Source organism: Scardinius erythrophthalmus (genome assembly GCF_964197995.2).
Source record: "Scardinius erythrophthalmus genome assembly, chromosome: 2".
NCBI lineage: Eukaryota > Metazoa > Chordata > Actinopteri > Cypriniformes > Leuciscidae > Scardinius > Scardinius erythrophthalmus.
Genome location: NC_138222.1, coordinates 45,973,650 through 45,992,673, shown reverse-complemented (window position 1 = coordinate 45,992,673; position 19,024 = coordinate 45,973,650). Strand labels below are relative to the sequence as shown.

General features: G+C 41.5%; 1 protein-coding gene across 24 annotated transcripts in view; it reads left to right on the top strand.

The window, feature by feature from the left end:
- sox6 (SRY-box transcription factor 6) overlaps positions 1-18,824 on the top strand; it is a 151,170-nt gene extending 132,346 nt beyond the window's left edge. For 22 of the 24 annotated variants that reach the window (XM_081359802.1, XM_081359794.1, XM_081359791.1 and 19 more), the window contains 4 exons: positions 6,170-6,275; positions 12,786-12,959; positions 14,854-15,070; positions 16,056-18,824. In XM_081359802.1, the coding sequence (XP_081215928.1) occupies positions 6,170-6,275; positions 12,786-12,959; positions 14,854-15,070; positions 16,056-16,359 (801 nt within the window). In that variant the 3' untranslated portion in view covers positions 16,360-18,824. The remainder of the gene's footprint in view (positions 1-6,169; positions 6,276-12,785; positions 12,960-14,853; positions 15,071-16,055) is intronic. The other 2 variants (XM_081359797.1, XM_081359796.1) reach the window with 1 other exon arrangement.
- Positions 18,825-19,024: the final 200 nt, after the last annotated feature.

Below are 19,024 nucleotides of genomic sequence, written 5' to 3'. Positions count from 1 at the left end.
AAGGCCAGTGTATTAACCTATTGAGCATCCGCCGGCCTCCCTGCCCCCTCCTCTCACCTACATTATTGATGAGTGGAATATTCACTTTTCTCAAATCCCAGAGCACAGGGCCACAAACATTTAAATGGAGCTTTGCTCACTCTCCTCGAAATCCTCACCCCCTACCTTTAGACCCGAAGCCAATGTTTGCTCTCGTCCCTTCCCCGTGTGTGTGTGTTAGGGGCCTATTCACGCTTCCCTTTACAAAGACTTGGGGTATAATCTTGTCTGGTCTGCAGCCCTGGAAGCAATTTTCTACCCCTTTTTCTGCTGCTTTCTTGGAAATTGCCAGCATAGGTTATTTTTGGCCGCAAAGCAAATCCTGCCGTACATGGCTTTGGCCGTCCAAAATTTGATTATATTCTGAACTCAAGCACGCCCCATAGCAAGCAAATGCCATTGTTGAGTATTGCTTACATTAATTCTTTGTTCCATTTGTTTGGGTATATAAATAGCATCTTTTTCTGCAACATGTGAGGGTAGGCGCACGTCTCGAGCTAGTTCTGAAACAATGCCATGCACTTACTCTTCCGCTTTTTTCTTGCTTAGGTACACATGACTGAAGCTCAGCTGATTTTACACTGTGGTTGCGTAAAATCACACAAATGGCCAAAACAGGGCAGTCATTCAAAAATGCAGCGAGGCCCTATTCTCCAAACCTGCGCAGCTCTGCTTACGCCAGATATCCCGCAACAAAGCCGGCGTAAAGAATAGGCTACAATGGGTCATTTATGTGGCACCATATTGGGACAAAATCTCTCCGAACAGGTGCATAAAGAACCCTCTGTCTCCCAGATCTTGTGATTCAGAGTGTCCATTATTATAAATAGATTGCGTGATAAGAGCAGAGAAAGCAAGGTCCCTCTTAACAGATCCTTGAGGACCCAGTGAACAGTTCAGGGTCATTTAAAGCCAGAAAACCCATAACAAAATCCAGAGACGATGATCTCAACGCAGCAGGATAGAAAAACAGCTCTGCAGAGTTTCTTTTACAGCCGAGAGATGGACACGTATAAAATGCTTCATTTCCCCCATGATGTCGAAAGGTCAGATGTTGTGGGTAAATTTCTCAGTTTTATAAGAGAGCAAGTTGTCAGTTTAACATAGTTATAGTTTAATCTGCAACCATGTGGGACATAAAAAAAAAAGAAAGAAAAAAGACAGAAATGTCACAGTCCTCTCATGTCAATGTTTTTAGATTAAGTGGTTCTGGAAGGTAAAATATAAATCTAGGATTGGACACCCACCAGTGGAGGGAGGTCGCAGCCCCAAACACGCTCTGCCAGCGGCCGCTTTGGGAGTCTGCAAGCGTGGACTACCGCTCGGGTATAAAAACCGAGCGACCGCATGAAAGGAACTCTGGGCTCGGCGCGCAACTGCATGTGCTTTTGACTAAACGTTTTAAAACTACTAACTACTGGAAAGCTGCACAATTATAAATAACATTTTGATTGGTTACAGCAGGAATTGAAAGCAGATGAGGGGCAAAATAGTCGTGCACTGCATCGGCTTGTATAGGGCCTTGCGCTCAATACAGATGGCTGAAGCAACCTATATTGCTGATACACACAATGAGTAAGAACTCATTGTAATGGGCTTTCAAAGCCTCCCTTTATTTCCTCTATCACTTGGATCTCTTAACCAGGTGTGGAACTGACCGAACATGCTGTATTCTCAGCTTTCAGAGCCCAGACAAGGACATGGCACAAACAGTTATTCACTTGACCAATGAGTTTTTTTTGTTTGTTTTTTTTTTAACCAGGTTATGAAATTAGCCATGTGCACCTGGGTGACAGTAAAGGCAGATTACTAAGTAGACATGCTCGTGCTTCCAAGGCCAGTCGTTTGTTGTCTTACAATTGCTGTTATCTGGACCCGGCTGCAACAATTCAAGGCCATATGGCTTAAGCCGGGCTATTTTTACCACAGGAAAAGCGTCACTCTATGGCAGTGTGATGCGTAAGTACAGGGTAGACACCAGCACAATGCGCTCCTGCCTGAAATACATGAAATCTGTGGGCAGCGCTGCAGTCCTCAGGCACATGTTCTGCGGCCGGCCTGATTAAAGCCCTCTCCGCTGCGCTGACATGGGCTCCTCGCTCTGGCTACCTTCCAGATGTTCAGAAGTTCCACCAGCCCTGCCATCGGCCCTTCTGTGTTATTACTTCAACGTGCAACCCTCCTCCGTCGAAACAAAATGCATTCTGTAACTGAATTTGAGGATGGAGGGGGGAAAAAGGATAGTGGAGGGGAGATTATTGTGGGTGTCTTTTTCCACTTCAGCTTAGGACTGTGTGGTTATAATTTTAGATGTGGGAATGAAGGGCTGCATGCTGAACTCATTTGAGGGAAGGGCGAGTCGTGCGCCAGAGAGGTCGTGGTTAGCATGGGAGGGGCACAACGTGTACCATGACATCTTTTCTTTTTTGCATTGTTTCCGTTTTTTTTTTTTCGTTTGCCTAACCGCCCTTTCCCTTTCTCCTTCTCTCTGTACTTGCGGAGACTCTGGGCTCTTGCCATCTAACTGCCGTAATGCACATTATAAATATCCTTTATAGCACAATGGTCGTAGAGATCTGCTGGTAAGCATTTGCCTAACTGGACAGGCCTTTTTCAGGATGGTACACACCCTTTACTGCTCTTCTGTGGCAAAGTGATCAGTAAAAATTTAATGACACCATAAAATAATAAAAATGCCATTGATTTATCACAGCACTTGATGCAGACAGTAGGAAAGGCGCTTTAGAGTCTTTTTTCGAGTCTTCAAACAAAAAGCCTGGTGTTATGCATATAAATTATTTCTCTCGATAATTTGTACCTAATGCTATGACATAAATTACAGAAGTTACAACCAATAAGTGTATAAAACATAGTATATTAAATTGAATGGAAATTCATTGTACAATATTTGAAGGTGTGGATGTCAGTTTTATGTTCTTATATTTCTCAATTGCAGACTCCTAATATGCACTGTAAACTGTGTCGCTCTTTCCCATGAATTTCAGCACCTCCTAGGCATGAATGAACTCTCTCTACCTCACTCCATTAAGTTAGACCTGTGACACTGAAGTGTCTAATCTCGTTTTCACGTACAATAGCTCTCACCCGGCTCATTCTTTAATCATTGCTCTGGAAAATGAGAAAGTTTAGCGCCTAAACAGTATTTAATGAAACTCAATGATGGATGCTCCTTGTTCCCCAAACTGATGTTTAATGATCATGACTTTATAAAAGGGGTTGATTGATCAGAGAGAGCCAGATGAGCAGGGAGGAGGGGATGACACAAGCAAGTAATTTATAACCCCCCCCCTCACACACACACACACAAACACACACACACACACTTAGACAAGTTGTTGGGCCCTTCCCCAGTGGACAGTCCACGGCGCATCGGCCATCACTCGTGCGACTAATCGCACATCAGTCAATTTGTCATTGGGTGCTGCGCCTCTTTCATTAAGTGCAATAATGCGGTCTGGTGATGAATACAGCAGTGTAGGAGGCTTCACACGGAGCGTGGCACACCAAGCTAGCTCTCCAACTTATCTTTACAAAGCCGTCTGAGCCCAGCGGGGACCGCTACATATGTCATAATTAGAAAACACTTAAATAAGCAAGGCAGAGTCAAGACAGGCAGCTCTTAATGACAGGCCATAAGCAGGTAGTGGTTAATTGTACATCAGAATCACTCAGATGGCCATAAATAATGATTGTTCCATCAAGCGTGGTGGTGGGAAATTGCGGTACTCTCTCTCTACAGCTCTTCTCTCTTTCCCTCTGATGCTTGTGCCGTGTTTTTGAGTAATAGTTTTCAGAGGGAAAAAACAGTAATAGATACTTATTTTTGGGGGAAAATGTATGTTATCAAGTAGACAAAAGATAATAAAAAAATATATATATTGAATGAATTTGTGGCAGCTTTATAACTGCATTTATTATTTTCATTGTATTATTATTTTATTCTTTTTTCCCAAGGACAGCAATAGTGCAGCGTTATTCGAAGAAGGCAAAAGTGCTGTGTTTAAGTCTCTTATGCTCACAATACTTTAAAAGCAGTAATATTGTGAAATATTATTACAATTTCAAATAGTGCTTTTCTAATTTAATATATTTTAAAATGTAATTTATTCCTGTGATTGCGAAGCTGAATTTTCAGCATTATTACTCCAATTTAAAACAGCATTTATTTAAAATAGAAATATTTTGTAACATTATAAATGTATTTACTGTCCCATTTAATCAGTTGAATGTGTCCTTTCTGAATAAAACTATTAATTAATTTATTTTTAAAACCCAGCAGCTTCTGAATAGCAGTGTATGTATTTATATGAAAATAATAAACAAATCTATAAGGCATGTTTGCGCTGAAAAAAAAAAGACAAGGCTAGTTAAGTGCATTTTGAATCTGGTTAAACTGGATTGCAGGTGGGCTGGTTAGTGAACGTGACAGGCTTTCATGCTGAAACACCACATACAAACGTTCCTGAACTGTTTAGTGAATTTGCCCCTCATTGATGATAAAGTCTATTTAAAGTGACAACAGCAATAAGCACGGAATACTCCCAAGTAATCCACTATTGTCATGAGCTATTGACAAGTTGAGCTGGAGTGCTAATCTTTTGCTGTGTGAAGAAGAGCTTCCACTGTCCACGGGCTCCCCAGTGGCGAAAAGAACAGAAAACAAACAAACGAGCAAAACGGCCAAAGCAGCGCGGCTGAAAGATTAATGTGTACGTTGGTATCTGTGTCTTCGTCTGTGGCAGGGGAGCTGTTAGCATTGTGTTGGGAGGCCGCCCGAGTGTCTGTTCAAACTGTGTATGATAGGCATTCTCTAAAGAAAAGACAATTCAAGCACACCTTTTGCCTGAGATTGAATGCACACCCTGGGAGAAGAACAAACGCTCTGGGGCCGACTCACCATAATGCGCTTTGCTTTTACCATCTTCCTGCTCCATTCGGAGGGGGGAGAGATTACTTGTATCATGCCGAGTCAAAGTGTCCATCTCCTCTTCGAGTCTTTAGAGAGAGCGAGACGGGCCTCCACTAATGCCCTGCCGCACTCACGGCAGAACTAGGTCATTTAACAATGGGCCCGAGCAGCGGTCGGCCCTCTTCCTCTGCATAATACATTAAGTCTAATGTGCTGCAACCATTCAGGAGGACCCCCCAAAAGCTGTTATTTTATTCTGTAAATGCACACGGACATGACATTCAATATTGTCGCACCGGCGAAGAATGACAGGGGTTTATTGTGCATCAAGTGCGACATGATGCCAAGTTTAATCTGAACAGAGAGCAACATGACAAAAGGGAAAACACGGCGTGTTCCTCGGAGCATGAGCCTTGAATAAATGATAGACAGGGAGCTCAGGGCGGCAGAGACAGGGGCATGTACTGCAAAGATTAGAGCGGAAAAGAAAAAAATAAGCTGAACATTTCACTGGAGGTCCCAGGCTGCATTGTGTGCTCAGGATCTTTCAGTGTGTTGTTTCTAAATCCTTTTTAGCAGAGTGTTCCAGACTCTTATCGGTACAAGTCCCTGCAGATGAAGACAGTAAGAAACTACAGCTGTGATAAAGATGACTTGACATGAGCCCATCAAAATGCATGCGAAGAGCATGTGTGTCCGGCAGGGTTGTGTGCCTTTCGAGATTGAATTGGTGCCTTTAAATTTCATTCGATTTGAATTCCGCTTCATTAAATCACAATTCAAATTCAGAAATTTGCCTTGAGTGTTTTTATTAGTACTTAGTTTTCATACAGATTTTAGTTTGTGCGTACATTTAGAGGATATACAGTATATGTAGTAATTGTTGTTGTTCTTTTATTGAAATAATAATTTTAATACTTACTATTATTGTTGTTGTTATTAATTTACAAATTTTTTATTACATTAATAATTAACTTTATAGACCATTGTACCATTGTGGAAGAACATAATTTCACAATGTTCTAATTTAAACAACATCAAGTAAAAGCCTCGGTTATGAATGAATCTGAAAGATCTGAATAAATACCATTTTCTGTATCAAACATTTTCTCTCATAGTATGCAATTTGGTACATAAAGAGAAACCAATCCTGTAGACAGTAAAGTGTATCTGAACACACATTTTCATTCATTTTTGCAGGAGAGGTCTCATTATGACAGCCTTGGCCATCACCTGGGCAAACTAGGCGAGGATGGAAAGATCGGTCACAGAGTCATCGACCTCACCAGGCCAGAGGATTTTGATGGTAAGTAGTGTTTCAAAACATAATGTGACTTCTCACAAATTGTGCTTTGTACCCTTGCAAAGCATTTCCATATATCTAATGCTTCTTGCTTGTCGACTACAGTGAGGAATGAGGTCAGGTACAGTTCAGTCACATGATCAAATTCCACAATTGCTCGGCCAGTTTTTAGAGGAAGTTGATGGGGGTAATGCAGTGTGCACGGCTGTATTTAAAGTTTTTAACAGCTAGTTCTTGATGACAAAGCATTGGGACAATGCTGGCCCTCCTCCAGAACCAGACTCTGTTGCCAGAGCTCATGTCTGATTTGCTGGGTGTGGAGGTGTAAATGCTGATGATAGAACTTAGATGACAAGATGTCAGCTCCTTTTGCCACCCTGTTCATAAACTGTGCATATATGCACTAGTGTTTTTCCCATGTATATTTGTATATTGCAATATTTATAACAGTTTTCATGGAAATTTAGAGCCAAGATATGGAATAATATAGAATTCAAGTTCCATGTAATGATGGATATTATAAGGGGACAATCACAATAGATTTGGTTGTTGTTGTTGTTGTTGTAAGATGATAAGCCTCTCAAATCTCTGTTTATGAGCTTTCTAAAGCATAAATTATTTATTTTGGCTGGGTAAAAATCAAAATCTGTAAATAGAGGTTTAGAGATGCAGTTTTTCTGGTCTGGCAAGATCTGCTCTGACCACCAGACCAGAGCAGATTCCCGCCAAGAAGCCTATCCCACCCCTCTCAGATCAGTGAGAAAGCTGGGTCCTCCGACACGGTGGGAACCCGTCTCCTGTGGGCCCTGAAGCAGGGTTGAGGGCACCCAGCCACCCAAGAGATGCAGAGTCAAAGTCCTAAGTGGAGGTGAAAGAACAGAGAGCGTCCCATCAGTTAACTCCCAGTACAGACAGAATTAGAAGGCCACAGAGATTTCTCATTCCAGCGGACAGGCGCCACTACGAGTGCTCAGAGCCATCCCCATCTCTATCTTCCCACAAACACATCGAGATGAAGGATGTGAACGGCATTTTATGATGATACGCCCTACATTAAATAGTCTCTTTTACAAGTAGAATGTGTTTACCCGTTGGGAAACATGAAGTGTTTACTTGTGTGTTTTTGTGTTTAGAGCCTTTTTTGATAGACCAAGTCAAACAAATTACATTCCTCTCCCTGAACATTTGAGGAATGTAAGCGCCGTGTATGTGATACCTACGCTTAAAAAAGGCTACACTTCATCCTTTTTGTTCTGTTTATTTGCAACTAGTCTTTGTTTTATTATGCCACTCTGTTCAGAAGCTTTGGGGCTTTGTCAATAAAGCTAGCTATTTTTTAATGCACTTTAAATGATTTATCAGCTGAGTAGGAAACTACCATTTGAGAATTAAATTTCTTGACACTTTAACAGGCCGAACAGACTCATACAGTAACTGCCATCGAGAGCAGAGGAAAATTACTGAGTGGGTCCATAACGGCAGCGTGTTTCCCTGTACGGAGGTCCTGCCTGCTGAAAAGACACGTTATATTGGAAAAGGCTTGGGGTGTAAAACAGCTCTCTGTCACTGCTGCAACTCGCAGAAAGCTTTAGGTTGCTTGAACTAATATTTGTGAAGCATGCAGCAACCAAATTAACAGCTGCCAAAGCTCTAACGAGAGAGAGGCCATTGGAAAATAACGGCGGGGTATGGAAATAGATAGAATTTCCTTCATTTCGCAAAAAGCCACGAGCCACATGCATCAGCTCACCGCAAAGTCATTAGGTCTTTTTAAGCTCAGATGAAAAACATTAACTAATACCACAAAAGGCTTTAGTATGGCCCCTTTGTTCATTCACATATGGCTGCGTATGAGTTTTGTTTGCCGAGCGGGTCGGGTCGTGCGTGTGTTTAAACTGTCTCTGTCAGACGGGGGTCTTAGCAGAACAAAGGGTGTGTTGAGTGATTCCAGGGGCAGGAAGTCGAGGTAATATCTGCACACTTTTGAGACAATGCCGGCCAAAATAACTGCTTGACTTGACTAATCTCTGAGCTATGTTAATGTTGTATTATTTATGCATATGGTTAAATTGTGGCAAGGTTATCACTGGATTATTATAGGTTAGCAATCACAGCAGTCAAAGCGAAGGAACCAAAAGCTCAATCAGACATTTTCTGTCTGTTAAACGATCGTTTTGTAAAATGGCATATTATGTTATAAAAAGAACAGAGAATATGTGAGGATCTACACTACTGTTTAAAAGTTTGGGGTCTGTAAAATTGTTTTTGAAAGAGAAAGAAGTCTCTTATGTTCATCAAGGGTGCATTTATTTGATCAAAAATACTGAAAAAATAGTAATGAAATATTATTACAATTTAAAATAACTATTTTATTATATTTTAAAATGTAATTTATTCCTGTAATGGCAAAGCTGAATTACTCCAGTCGTTACTCCAGTCTGATTTGATGCTCAAGAAACATTTCTCATTATTATCAGTTGAAAAACATATTCCACAAAAATATTAAGCATCTGTTGTCTTTGATGGATAGACAGATCAAAAGAACAGCATAATGTAATGAACTGTAAGGTATTTGGAAGTCCATTTCTGCCTCAAAGTAAAAAATAAAACTTGTATTGTAGGTTAAAAGTGTATAATTTTTAATAAGAAAAAAAGCACATAGTCAGAAATAGTCACACTGTTAGATAAAGTCTAACTTGCAATTTTGAGATATAAAGTTACAATTTGCAAGAAGTAATATCTTATTATTACATCCTATTATTATAGGCAGTAATGGGGTGCCTTAGATCTATCAGAAAATATAGTTTTATCACACTTACATAGTTAAGCTCAGAGAAAGATGGAGAACATTTAACGGTAGTGTGCTTTTGTGTGTGGCTTGTCTATACAACAAAGAGACCAGACATTCTTGTGTCTGTCTGTGTTTTCCCAGCATTCCCACTGCCAGTCCTTTATCCAGTTTTACTGTCTCTGTAGTCTGCACCTCAGCCCAAGTCTCCTTTACACAATAGTGCATTACAAACAGGAATTTAGCATGGCCCTCTTCAAGGCCTTACAACATCCAGGGCGAGATGCATGAGAAACAATAGCACATGCTAACATGCACGTTGCAACACGTTGCGCTTTTGTCCATATAAACTTGTTCACACACAGAGAGAGAGCAGAATTCCAAATATCCAGCTGGGTGCAACCCAACAATTGGCATGTTAAAGTAGTGGGCTTATATCACATGTAAGTTGTAATGGTTTAATTAGCCCAATATGAGTGCTGACATGAATGGGAGAGCTGAGCATTGTGCCATATCTGCCTGTGCGCTGTAAGAGAGACTCCCATTGTCAGCGCTAAATACCTTCACGGAAAGGCGTCTCTCTCTTTATTGGATCGTCCGCAGAGGGCCTGGCAGGTTTGCGTGATTGTTGGTTGTTTCTCCAAGCGGATTCTTGTGTGACAGTCTGTGTGTGCCCTCAGAACAAAAGGCTAGCTGCAGCGAGAGCCTGAGAGGCTCAGCCTTTTGGCTCCGTTCCGCGTACCATCGAGTCTGGGCCTGCTGCAGGCAGGTGTGCCGGGCCGCGGGGCCCCTTTCACTCGCACACTTCCTCGCAAGCGCTCTCTCTCTTTCTCTGTAATTCATACAGTCCCCCTCTGCTCTCCCTCCTGTTCACCGGGAGAGACAAATTAAATGGAGATTCTTGTATCGCTCTGTCATGTTGGGCACCGGGTCTCATAAATCACAATAAAGTCGATTAGAAGCCTCCTGCCGTCTCGCCCCCCCTCCCCCCCACACCCTCACGCACCTCAGGGGGTCTCCCGTGGCATCCCGAAACATCTGCATTTATTTACACAATAACACACCTAACTAGGTGCTTCCTAAAAGAGCCGCACGGGGGAAAAAACGTCAATTAATGCTAATTTGTAAATGTCAGAGGCATGTAAGCTTTCTTATTAAACAACAACAAGCTAGAAAAAAAAGCAGAGGGTTGTAAATTGCATGTTGTGGATGTGGGGTGACGTCGCACGAGCCGACCTCGCTGCCAACTCTTTGGCTGCTTTTGATTAAGGCACATCATGATTGCTGTAGGGTGGGGGGCACGGACCACCCGTGTCTGCGAGCGGGGCTCAATGCCAGGGGCCGCCGCTCGTCTCGTCCCGCAGAGCACCGGCACTCTCTAAGTCGGCTCTCATTCCTGCGGTCCACTCAAATGACTGAGAGCGCTGAGTCTGTGTCTGCTGACGCACTACAGCAACAACAGGGCATGAGATGATTATTACAACCAGCCCCAGCCCCTCTCACCCTCTCTCAGCGAAAACGGAAAAATGGATCCGATCTGCAATTTAAAAGTCCAGCTGCTGGTTTCTTGCATGTAAGCTCCTCACCTCTGCCTATATCTGAATGCATGCCAGTATATAAATTGCTGAATCAGTGTCAGTGGTAAAGTAATGGCACGGCGCGAATCGTAAATTAGAGCCGGCCATCCCCCCGAACAGACAGCGGCAGTCGTGTCTGGGTAAGGTAGCCGAATGCACGAGCAAGCGTTGGCAAGGTAATGAATGCCTTCATCTGGCCCCGGCAGTCAGCAGATTGCCCAGCGTTGATGGATACTGTCAGCCCTACGCCACACTACATTTCATTGCACAATAAACATGGCTGTCAAAGCCAAACAAAGTGAAATCAATTTATCCTGCACGGTGAGCGCGTGCTAAATGAAATTAATGTACTGTGCGGGGAACGTCGTCGCCGTATAATCCCAACGAAAGGGGCCGAGAGAAGCTGGGACGAGGCGGCTGGCTTGTAGTGTGTTTGGTGGTACAAAGTTGTGGAGAGGGAAGATCAGAGAGAGCCTGACTGATGCACCATGACTGTGTGGAGCCGGGCAGCCAGATAAACAGCAGCCCTTTCTGGATTATTATGATTGTTAAACATGACATGTGTAAATGGATCTTTTGGGCCCTGGGCAAAGCCATTCTCCCCAGCAGGGCCTGGAAGATAGAGCCTCCTGCTGGCTGCCTGAAACTTAGACTTTGTCTCTCTCTCTCTCTCAGGGCCCCAGTGTGGCATGAGCGTGTGTATGTGTTTGTGTGTGAACAGAGAAGGTACCTCTCCAACATTGCCTATTTTCCCCGCTCCTCCTTTTTTCTGAGCAGCGCGCTGCCCTCGGAATAATCTCGGTATCCCGGTGCTGTAGTAGCGGTGCAGTGCCAAGATCCATTACTTAGCTGGAGTTTTTATTTTGTTTATCAACACCAGTGATAATAGAAATCAAAAGCAGGTATCGTGTGCCAAGACTTGAAGTTTCAGGGTCCTAATGAATACACATCACATGTGGATGATGAAATATTCATGGCTGATTCCAAGCCTTCTTATCCAGTTTTTGGATCATTAAAGATGTATCGTAGCATATGGGAAGGCTTTTTTTTTTGTTGTTTGTTTTATTTTTCAAGCCTTATTTATCAACATGTTTTTCTTTGTTGAAATATTCATACAGCTTTTATTTAATTCTTTCACATCTTACTTATAAAAGGAAGCAAATGCGCATGCAAACAGAATCATTTTCACTCTGCTGTAAAGTTAAATACAGAAACTGGGGGACACACATGCTGATTGTGAATGGCCTGATTGAGAAGTTACACTCCTTCAAGCCTGTTTGCTCTGTACTGCACTCACACCAGGCCTCATTGACTAACTCTACACACGCATATGTGAAATGCCTGTGATAATTTTTATACAGACACCTAATTTTGTATTTTTATATATCTCTGTCATATAATTATTTATTTGAATTAGTTTATTATTATTATTATTATTATTAGTGACCCTACAAAGTCGTTTATATTTTATTTAAAAAATATAGCCTAAAATATTTGATCCAAGTAACAAAAATAAATTATTATTTTTATTTACCATCCCGTGTTTAACCGCTGTGTTTAAGTCTGCCTTTGGTCATGCTCTGTCTGTATTTGTTAGCACATTGAAAGCAATCACATGGAGATAAATGTTTTGTCAGGACATTGGCAACTGGCCCTCTCCCCTAATTTTACCTCCTTCACACAAACACACTTGTGCCACATTTGTTATTCAAAGCATTACCATTATTACTCATAGCAGGAGACACATTACGACAGCCATCCAGAAATGTACGGCTGTTCAAAAGTATGAACCCTGCAAACCAGACAAAATATTTAAAGGCATTATAGTGAGGGTCCTCCTCATCTGGTTTGAGCTAGTTTTCACTCATCAGGAGTTCCTCGACCAACAATGCCGTCTTGTTCTATGCTCCAAAACATGGGCTTGTCCCATCCAGTTCTGGGATGGGCAGCCTGGAGTATGAGGTACGACTGCAGGCCTCCCTTCTCTGGTTCAGCTCCAGTCACACTGATGTGCTGATGGATGCCCTGCACTACTAGGTTGATTAACGGTTTGCACCCACTCTCTTCTTCTTGCTCTGGTGTTCCTAGGGTGTAGGGAACTGAATGGCTCTGCAGATAAACCACATCAGTATTATTGTTGGCCAACAGGAGGCGCCAGCACTACCGAGGCACGGGTCTACAGGGAACCCCGGGGAAGGAACAGCAACGAACCTCACATCAAACGGCCCATGAACGCCTTCATGGTCTGGGCCAAAGATGAGCGCCGCAAAATCCTTCAGGCCTTCCCAGACATGCACAACTCCAACATCAGCAAAATCTTGGGTAAGTCAAAGCCCCCCAAATCAATCACGACCAGCAGTCATGGCCTTCTGGGTTAGCCTTTCCGTTTTCGTTTTGGGATGACGCCATGCTCCATACAAATAAATTGAACTGATGTCTTGGGAACTACTCTAGAGTGCTTCAGAAACTGAAATGAAAATGTCTTTGCTTGTTTTGGATCACACTAATCCAGTAGTCTTTTTTTTTTAACACAGCCGTTTAAAGAGTCATTCTACTTACTGAAATGGCTTTACTTTTCTTTAGAGTACTACTCAAGGAATGATTGTCACTAACTATGTGTTTTCATTCAAGCTCTGACATAATTATTAGCAAAAACCAAAATATCGCAAAAGCAATTGCAAGTAAGCAGAATTTCCATCACTTCCAGGAAATTGGAAAATATAGAAATAGAAATTTTGTTGAGACATGAAGCAGTCACATGGCATTTTCTAAAGTAGAAATTGGTCTAAAAATTAATTATGTTTCTATTGAAGTTTAAGTGCAAGCAATAAGTACTGCATAATATTAATTAACTACATGTACTTACAGTCAGGGTTTGGTTTAGGGTTAGTTACTTGTAATTATACATAATTTATTGTTACTACTATAGTAAGCACGTCTTAAAAAATAAAGTGTTACCACATTTTAAAACATTTTATTACTGGTGTTTGCATATTTTTTTAACGACAGGCCAAAATTCTAATAAATTCTAAAAAAAGATTGATGGAAACCTGGCTATTGCGCTGATCTTCTTAGGTTAATTAAATTAAAATTTTGTAATTTTGTATTGTATGAAATTTTGTACTATATATATTATTATAATGACACTGATGATAGTATCAGCATGAATTAGGACAGGAGAAACACTGAACCTCTGTTGAGGTAAAGGGAGGGTCTGTTTTTACCAAACTGAAACAGCTCACTATTTTGGAGCAAAACCAAGACTTACACGACTAAAATGTAGCTGAATTGCACCATTAAGAGAGAGGGTGAGTGTTATGTTGATTGACTAGATATTTCAGCATGCAGTACATCGGACCTTGAATTGCACAACATATGCAAATGAATATTGCCATGCCAGTTTTTCCTCTCTTAGCAATCAATAAACAAGCATCTCAGCATTACATAGCTACTAAGCAAAATGTATGTTGTGAATAAGATGTTCAGGCTATTACCACACCTGCCTAATCTTTTGCAAGTAATTCCACACAATTCAATGCATCTCAAACAGACGAGCACAGTTAAACTTGATGGTGTGCTGCCTGCGGGAGCAGCTCAATTAGATGGATTTAGTGGCTGTCACATGGGCAGTGTTTGTCATGAAAAATGACAGGGCTAAATGGGTCTTGTCCCCCAGTCCAGAGAGTCAATAGATCACAGCAACTAAAAGTCCCGTCATCCCGGACATTCTGAAGGCTGAAGATATTTACTGGCCTGTTGTTTCCACTAATGCAGCAACAGTCATGCAGCTACCCTCCATTCACAAAAGCAGTGCTTACCTCAGAATAATGCAAAGTTCATTTGTTGTACATTGTGTTTTATGCTCATTTTGTCTCTAAATGTAAAAATACATTTAAATAGCATTCATTTCAGGTATTTCATTCATTTTATTAAAATGTATTGAATTCATTACAAATATAGTTTTATAATCAAATAAAATGTACTTATAAAACAAAGTCATTCTTTTACTCATTTTTATTAAAATCATCATATTATTCATTTTGTTAAAATGTATTGAATTTATATATATATATATATATATATATATATATATATATATATATATATATATATATATATAAAAGGTAGTTTAAAATAAAATAAAATCTATTCATTCTTTCTCCAAGAAAAAAAATCACTCCTGTATTATTCCTAACTTCTCACCCGTGTTCAACAGGATCCCGCTGGAAGTCCATGACGAACCAGGAGAAACAACCGTATTATGAAGAGCAGGCACGGCTCAGCAAGATCCACCTGGAGAAGTATCCCAACTACAAGTACAAGCCCAGGCCCAAGCGCACCTGCATCATCGACGGCAAGAAGCTGCGCATCGGCGAGTACAAGCAGATGATGAGGTCGAGGAGGCAGGAGATGAGGCAGTTCTTCACTGTGGGGTAGGCGCACGGCAGGAACAATCCAAGATGCCCTTAAAACCCTATAGACTGTCAATAAATTCAGCTTAGAGCTCACACAATAGGCAGGTAATGATTCCATGCCGTGTGCCAACTCCGGGTGTAAAGCCAGTGACCCTCTAATCAGGTTGATTGGAATAATTCAGCCACTTAGCTCGTTTGTCACGTTATATGGCCCTCGCACTTAATTTTAATATACACTTCAAAGCTAAGTGAGCGCCGCCTTTTGTTGCGCACACGCTCCCTTTGTGATTATATGCTGTGGTAAATTTATTTTTTCCGTGGAGGAGGGGAAATGCACTGTATGGCCCTGGGTTGAATCCCATTGACAAAATAGTATTTTCTTTCAGCTGCTTGAAAGTGGTGGTTTATCGCATTTAGACGGTAACAGAGGGCAGCAGGACTCACGTAGCCATTATTTTAGGATATTAGAGTCGAGTATGAATGTAGAGAGGGCTGCAGGGCAGATGTTTGGAGCACAACTCTATAATTTACTGCGTGTGGTGAGTGAAGAAAATGCCTGCTCCAGGTGTTTCCACTTCAACAGCAAGAAATACGAGCGCTGGAGTATCAATCAGCCTGTTAAAGATCAGGAGACTGTGTCTCTACCAACCAATTGGCTTTGTCGCCCTGAAAGAAATGAGTGTCATTTTCACAATCGTTCCCAAACCGTTGTCGCTGATTGGGAATAATTTTTTACAGGGCTACTGGTTGGTCACGTTCCATTCAAGCCTGGGTTTCAAGCCTCCCCAAGCTTTACGTTTTCGACCAGCGTTTGGTTCTGTACATTCTTTCCATTCTCCTATTCCGAGACCGTAATTGTTTTCCTTGAGAAGCGTTAAACTTGTCATCTGTCTCTTAAAAGCTCTAAAGCTTCTCTGAGCTTTGTAAAAAGTAAAAGCGCACACGTGCTCTTCATAAGCATAAAACTGTCTTTCTCCCGTGTGTTTCTTCACCTCTGTATCAGGCAGCAGCCACAGACGCAGATCCCCATCACCACCAGCGCAGGTGTCGTCTACCCCGGTGCCATAACCATGGCGACCACTACGCCCTCCCCTCACATGACGTCAGACTGTTCCAGTGCCTCGGCCAGCCCTGAGCCCACCATCCCCGTCATCCAGAGCACCTTCAACATGAAGATGGAACCAGGCACCATGGTGCCTAGCGACCCCGTGAACGGAGAGGACGAGATGGACATGTACGAGGACTTTGAGGACGAGCCCAAATCGGACTACAGCAGTGACACACAGGAGCCGGTCAGTGCCAACTGAGGGCGAGACACCCTGTGAAGAATATCCTTTTCTTAGAGGGAAGACTGAAGAAGATGAAAAAGAGAACATAACGAACAAAAAAAAGAAATCGAAAAACTTGTTTCTAATGATATACATTTTGGGAGCCAGCATGCAGATGTGGCTCCTTCAGATTTAACAGCTATTGGTCTTAAATGTTTCTCCGAGTGTGAAACAATTTGATTGTTTTATTTTGGCTTTTTTTTTATTTTATTATTTTATTTTTTTATTGATGTTTTTTTTTTTCTTGTGTTTTGATCATGGACAATTTAGGGTATTTCCTACGACATTTTTAAATAATAGGACTTGACAATTGAAACATTTCATATGAATGCATAACTCACAGTCTTACTCAAATTCATATGGATTTACACATGTATTTGTTGAAACCTTTTTTTTTTCTTTGAAGCGTACATTACTGTTTTAAATGGGGTTCTATATCTCACTCAGGTATGCTGTACCAGCCAACAGCTTGTGAATGTTTTTAATCAGAACTATTTCAAATGAAAAAGACAAAAACACTTCTTTTGACATTTCATAATACGATAAAACTGAAGAAGTCCTTACATTTGATGAACCATAGAGGGAAAGCCTAAAACTCCCCATTATTATTGTTGTTATTATTATTATTACATTTTTAAAAAAAAGTCCAGATGTGCCAAACATATCATAAGCTTCCTGCTCTTAAATCTTAAATTTGAAAGTCTTAAGGGAGAGACTGCATGAGTCTTAGACAATCCTTGCAATCTTATCTACAAAGTCCACTTTCTTTTTCTCCTCTCCATTGACTACCACCTTCAAATGCTCAGGAACTAAGAGTGTTATAGTTCTCCAGGAGGTTCAATGCAGTGATCATCTGACCACCGGCCTCGTCTAGTTCAGTCTTACCCGCTCGGTTCTTAATCACAGTGATTGTAATCAGGCCAGAATGCCAAGGGGCCAAATGGCATCCAATCTGCAGAATTGGACAGGCAGCGAAAGGCCGCTTTGGTGTATTACAATCACAAATTGCTGTTGTACAATATGTACACGCACATTCTGCTAAAGTCTTTAGCCCCGTTTTCCAGGGCAGCAAGTTTAAAGTCTTTTTTTTTTTTTTTTTACACTTAAGTCTTGTGGACATTGTAATCTTAACTGAAATAAAATAGTCTTAAAGCCCATTGGGCTTCTGCAATTTGTTCATCATTAAGTCTTAAGAGAACGTCCAGTTTATTAGGATGTTTTGGCCAGTTATGCAGAGTGTTAAGGAGAAAATTAACTAAACTAATAATGGCACTTATTTTCCAAATTTTCTATATACTGTCTAAGGATACTTGGATTTAACATGGTTTAATTGTATCTACATTTAAAAAATATATATTCTGAAAGGAACAGAAGACTTTGGATCTTGGATCTTTTTGAGCACTTGAAAAAGAAAAAGAAAAAAAGACGAAAAAGCACATTTTTGCTCCTTTGTATTCAGCCCTGCAGCTCTACTAAATTATCCGCTCGTTCCGGCAGTAGAACGGATCTCAGGTTGTTTCCGTGTGGAAGGACAGCCAAGAAGCAGCCAGCGGTCAGGGCCTCTTGTTTTAGACTTTGGCCCTACTGAAAGCTCCTACAGGGTGCGAGTGCCATTCACCTCCACTCACCTGACCTCTGCCCAGCACACACCCTCCCTCAAGGGGCTGCCATCTGGCTCCCGGCATCGGCCCGTGCCCAGGAGAAAGGTGGCGAACAATGGAGACGAGGCCCATGTGGTTTATTGTGCCCTCTCTCCATCAAAGCTCTAGCGAAAGGCCGCGGCCAGAAGCAGCCACGAGGTGCTAGCGAGCAGATGGAACAAGTAGATCAAGCTGTGGGGGATTATTAAAATGACTGACGAGTCGGTATCATCTGAAATACGGCATTATTAATGCATGAGTCCCGCTATTTTGCCTTTGCCCTTGAACCTGTCTGTTTCATTGGTAACCCAGAGATTAGAATAGACAGGAAATGTCACAGCAAGGCTGCTGGTCACTGCATTACTCCTCCAAAGGTCTAAAAGGTACTGATGACTATTTAGCGCTTACTTCTCCCAGCAGTTGAAGCATTCACTTTTTCTTTTCAGCGCCCCTCTTTGAAAAGCATTTACTTCATTCGTAGAAGTTTCGAGCACTTCTTTAGAAGCTTGTATTTGTACCTTTTTATTTAGTTGGTTTTGTTTAAGTTTGTTGTGATTTTTACATAAGGTACAATACTCAGCTGGATGTCCCTTGACAGCCGCGTTCATTTTTTTTTTTTTTTTTTTTTTTTCTTCCCTGCTTACAAGCCAACGTTTATTGTTTAAAGCTGTTATATCTGTTTGCTGGTGGATTGGTTAATTTGTACGTGATTTGTACATATTTCCTTGACCATGCCAAGCCAGTTCTGTAGGCTGGTAGCAGACAAAAGGACTGTTGTTGGGACTGAAACTTGATTGCGCTTGTATAGATAAAAAAAAGAAAAGAAAAGAAAAGAAAAAAGACTATTTCAATCTCACACGGGGACAATGATTCAAAAGTGTTACAAGCACTGGATATAAATGGTATTTTTATCAATTCTGACAAATGTGAAGCCGTTGTGCGAGGAAAAAAAGAAAAAACCTACATGAACAAGTCACCTGTTTGGACTCATGTGAGCGCGCCTC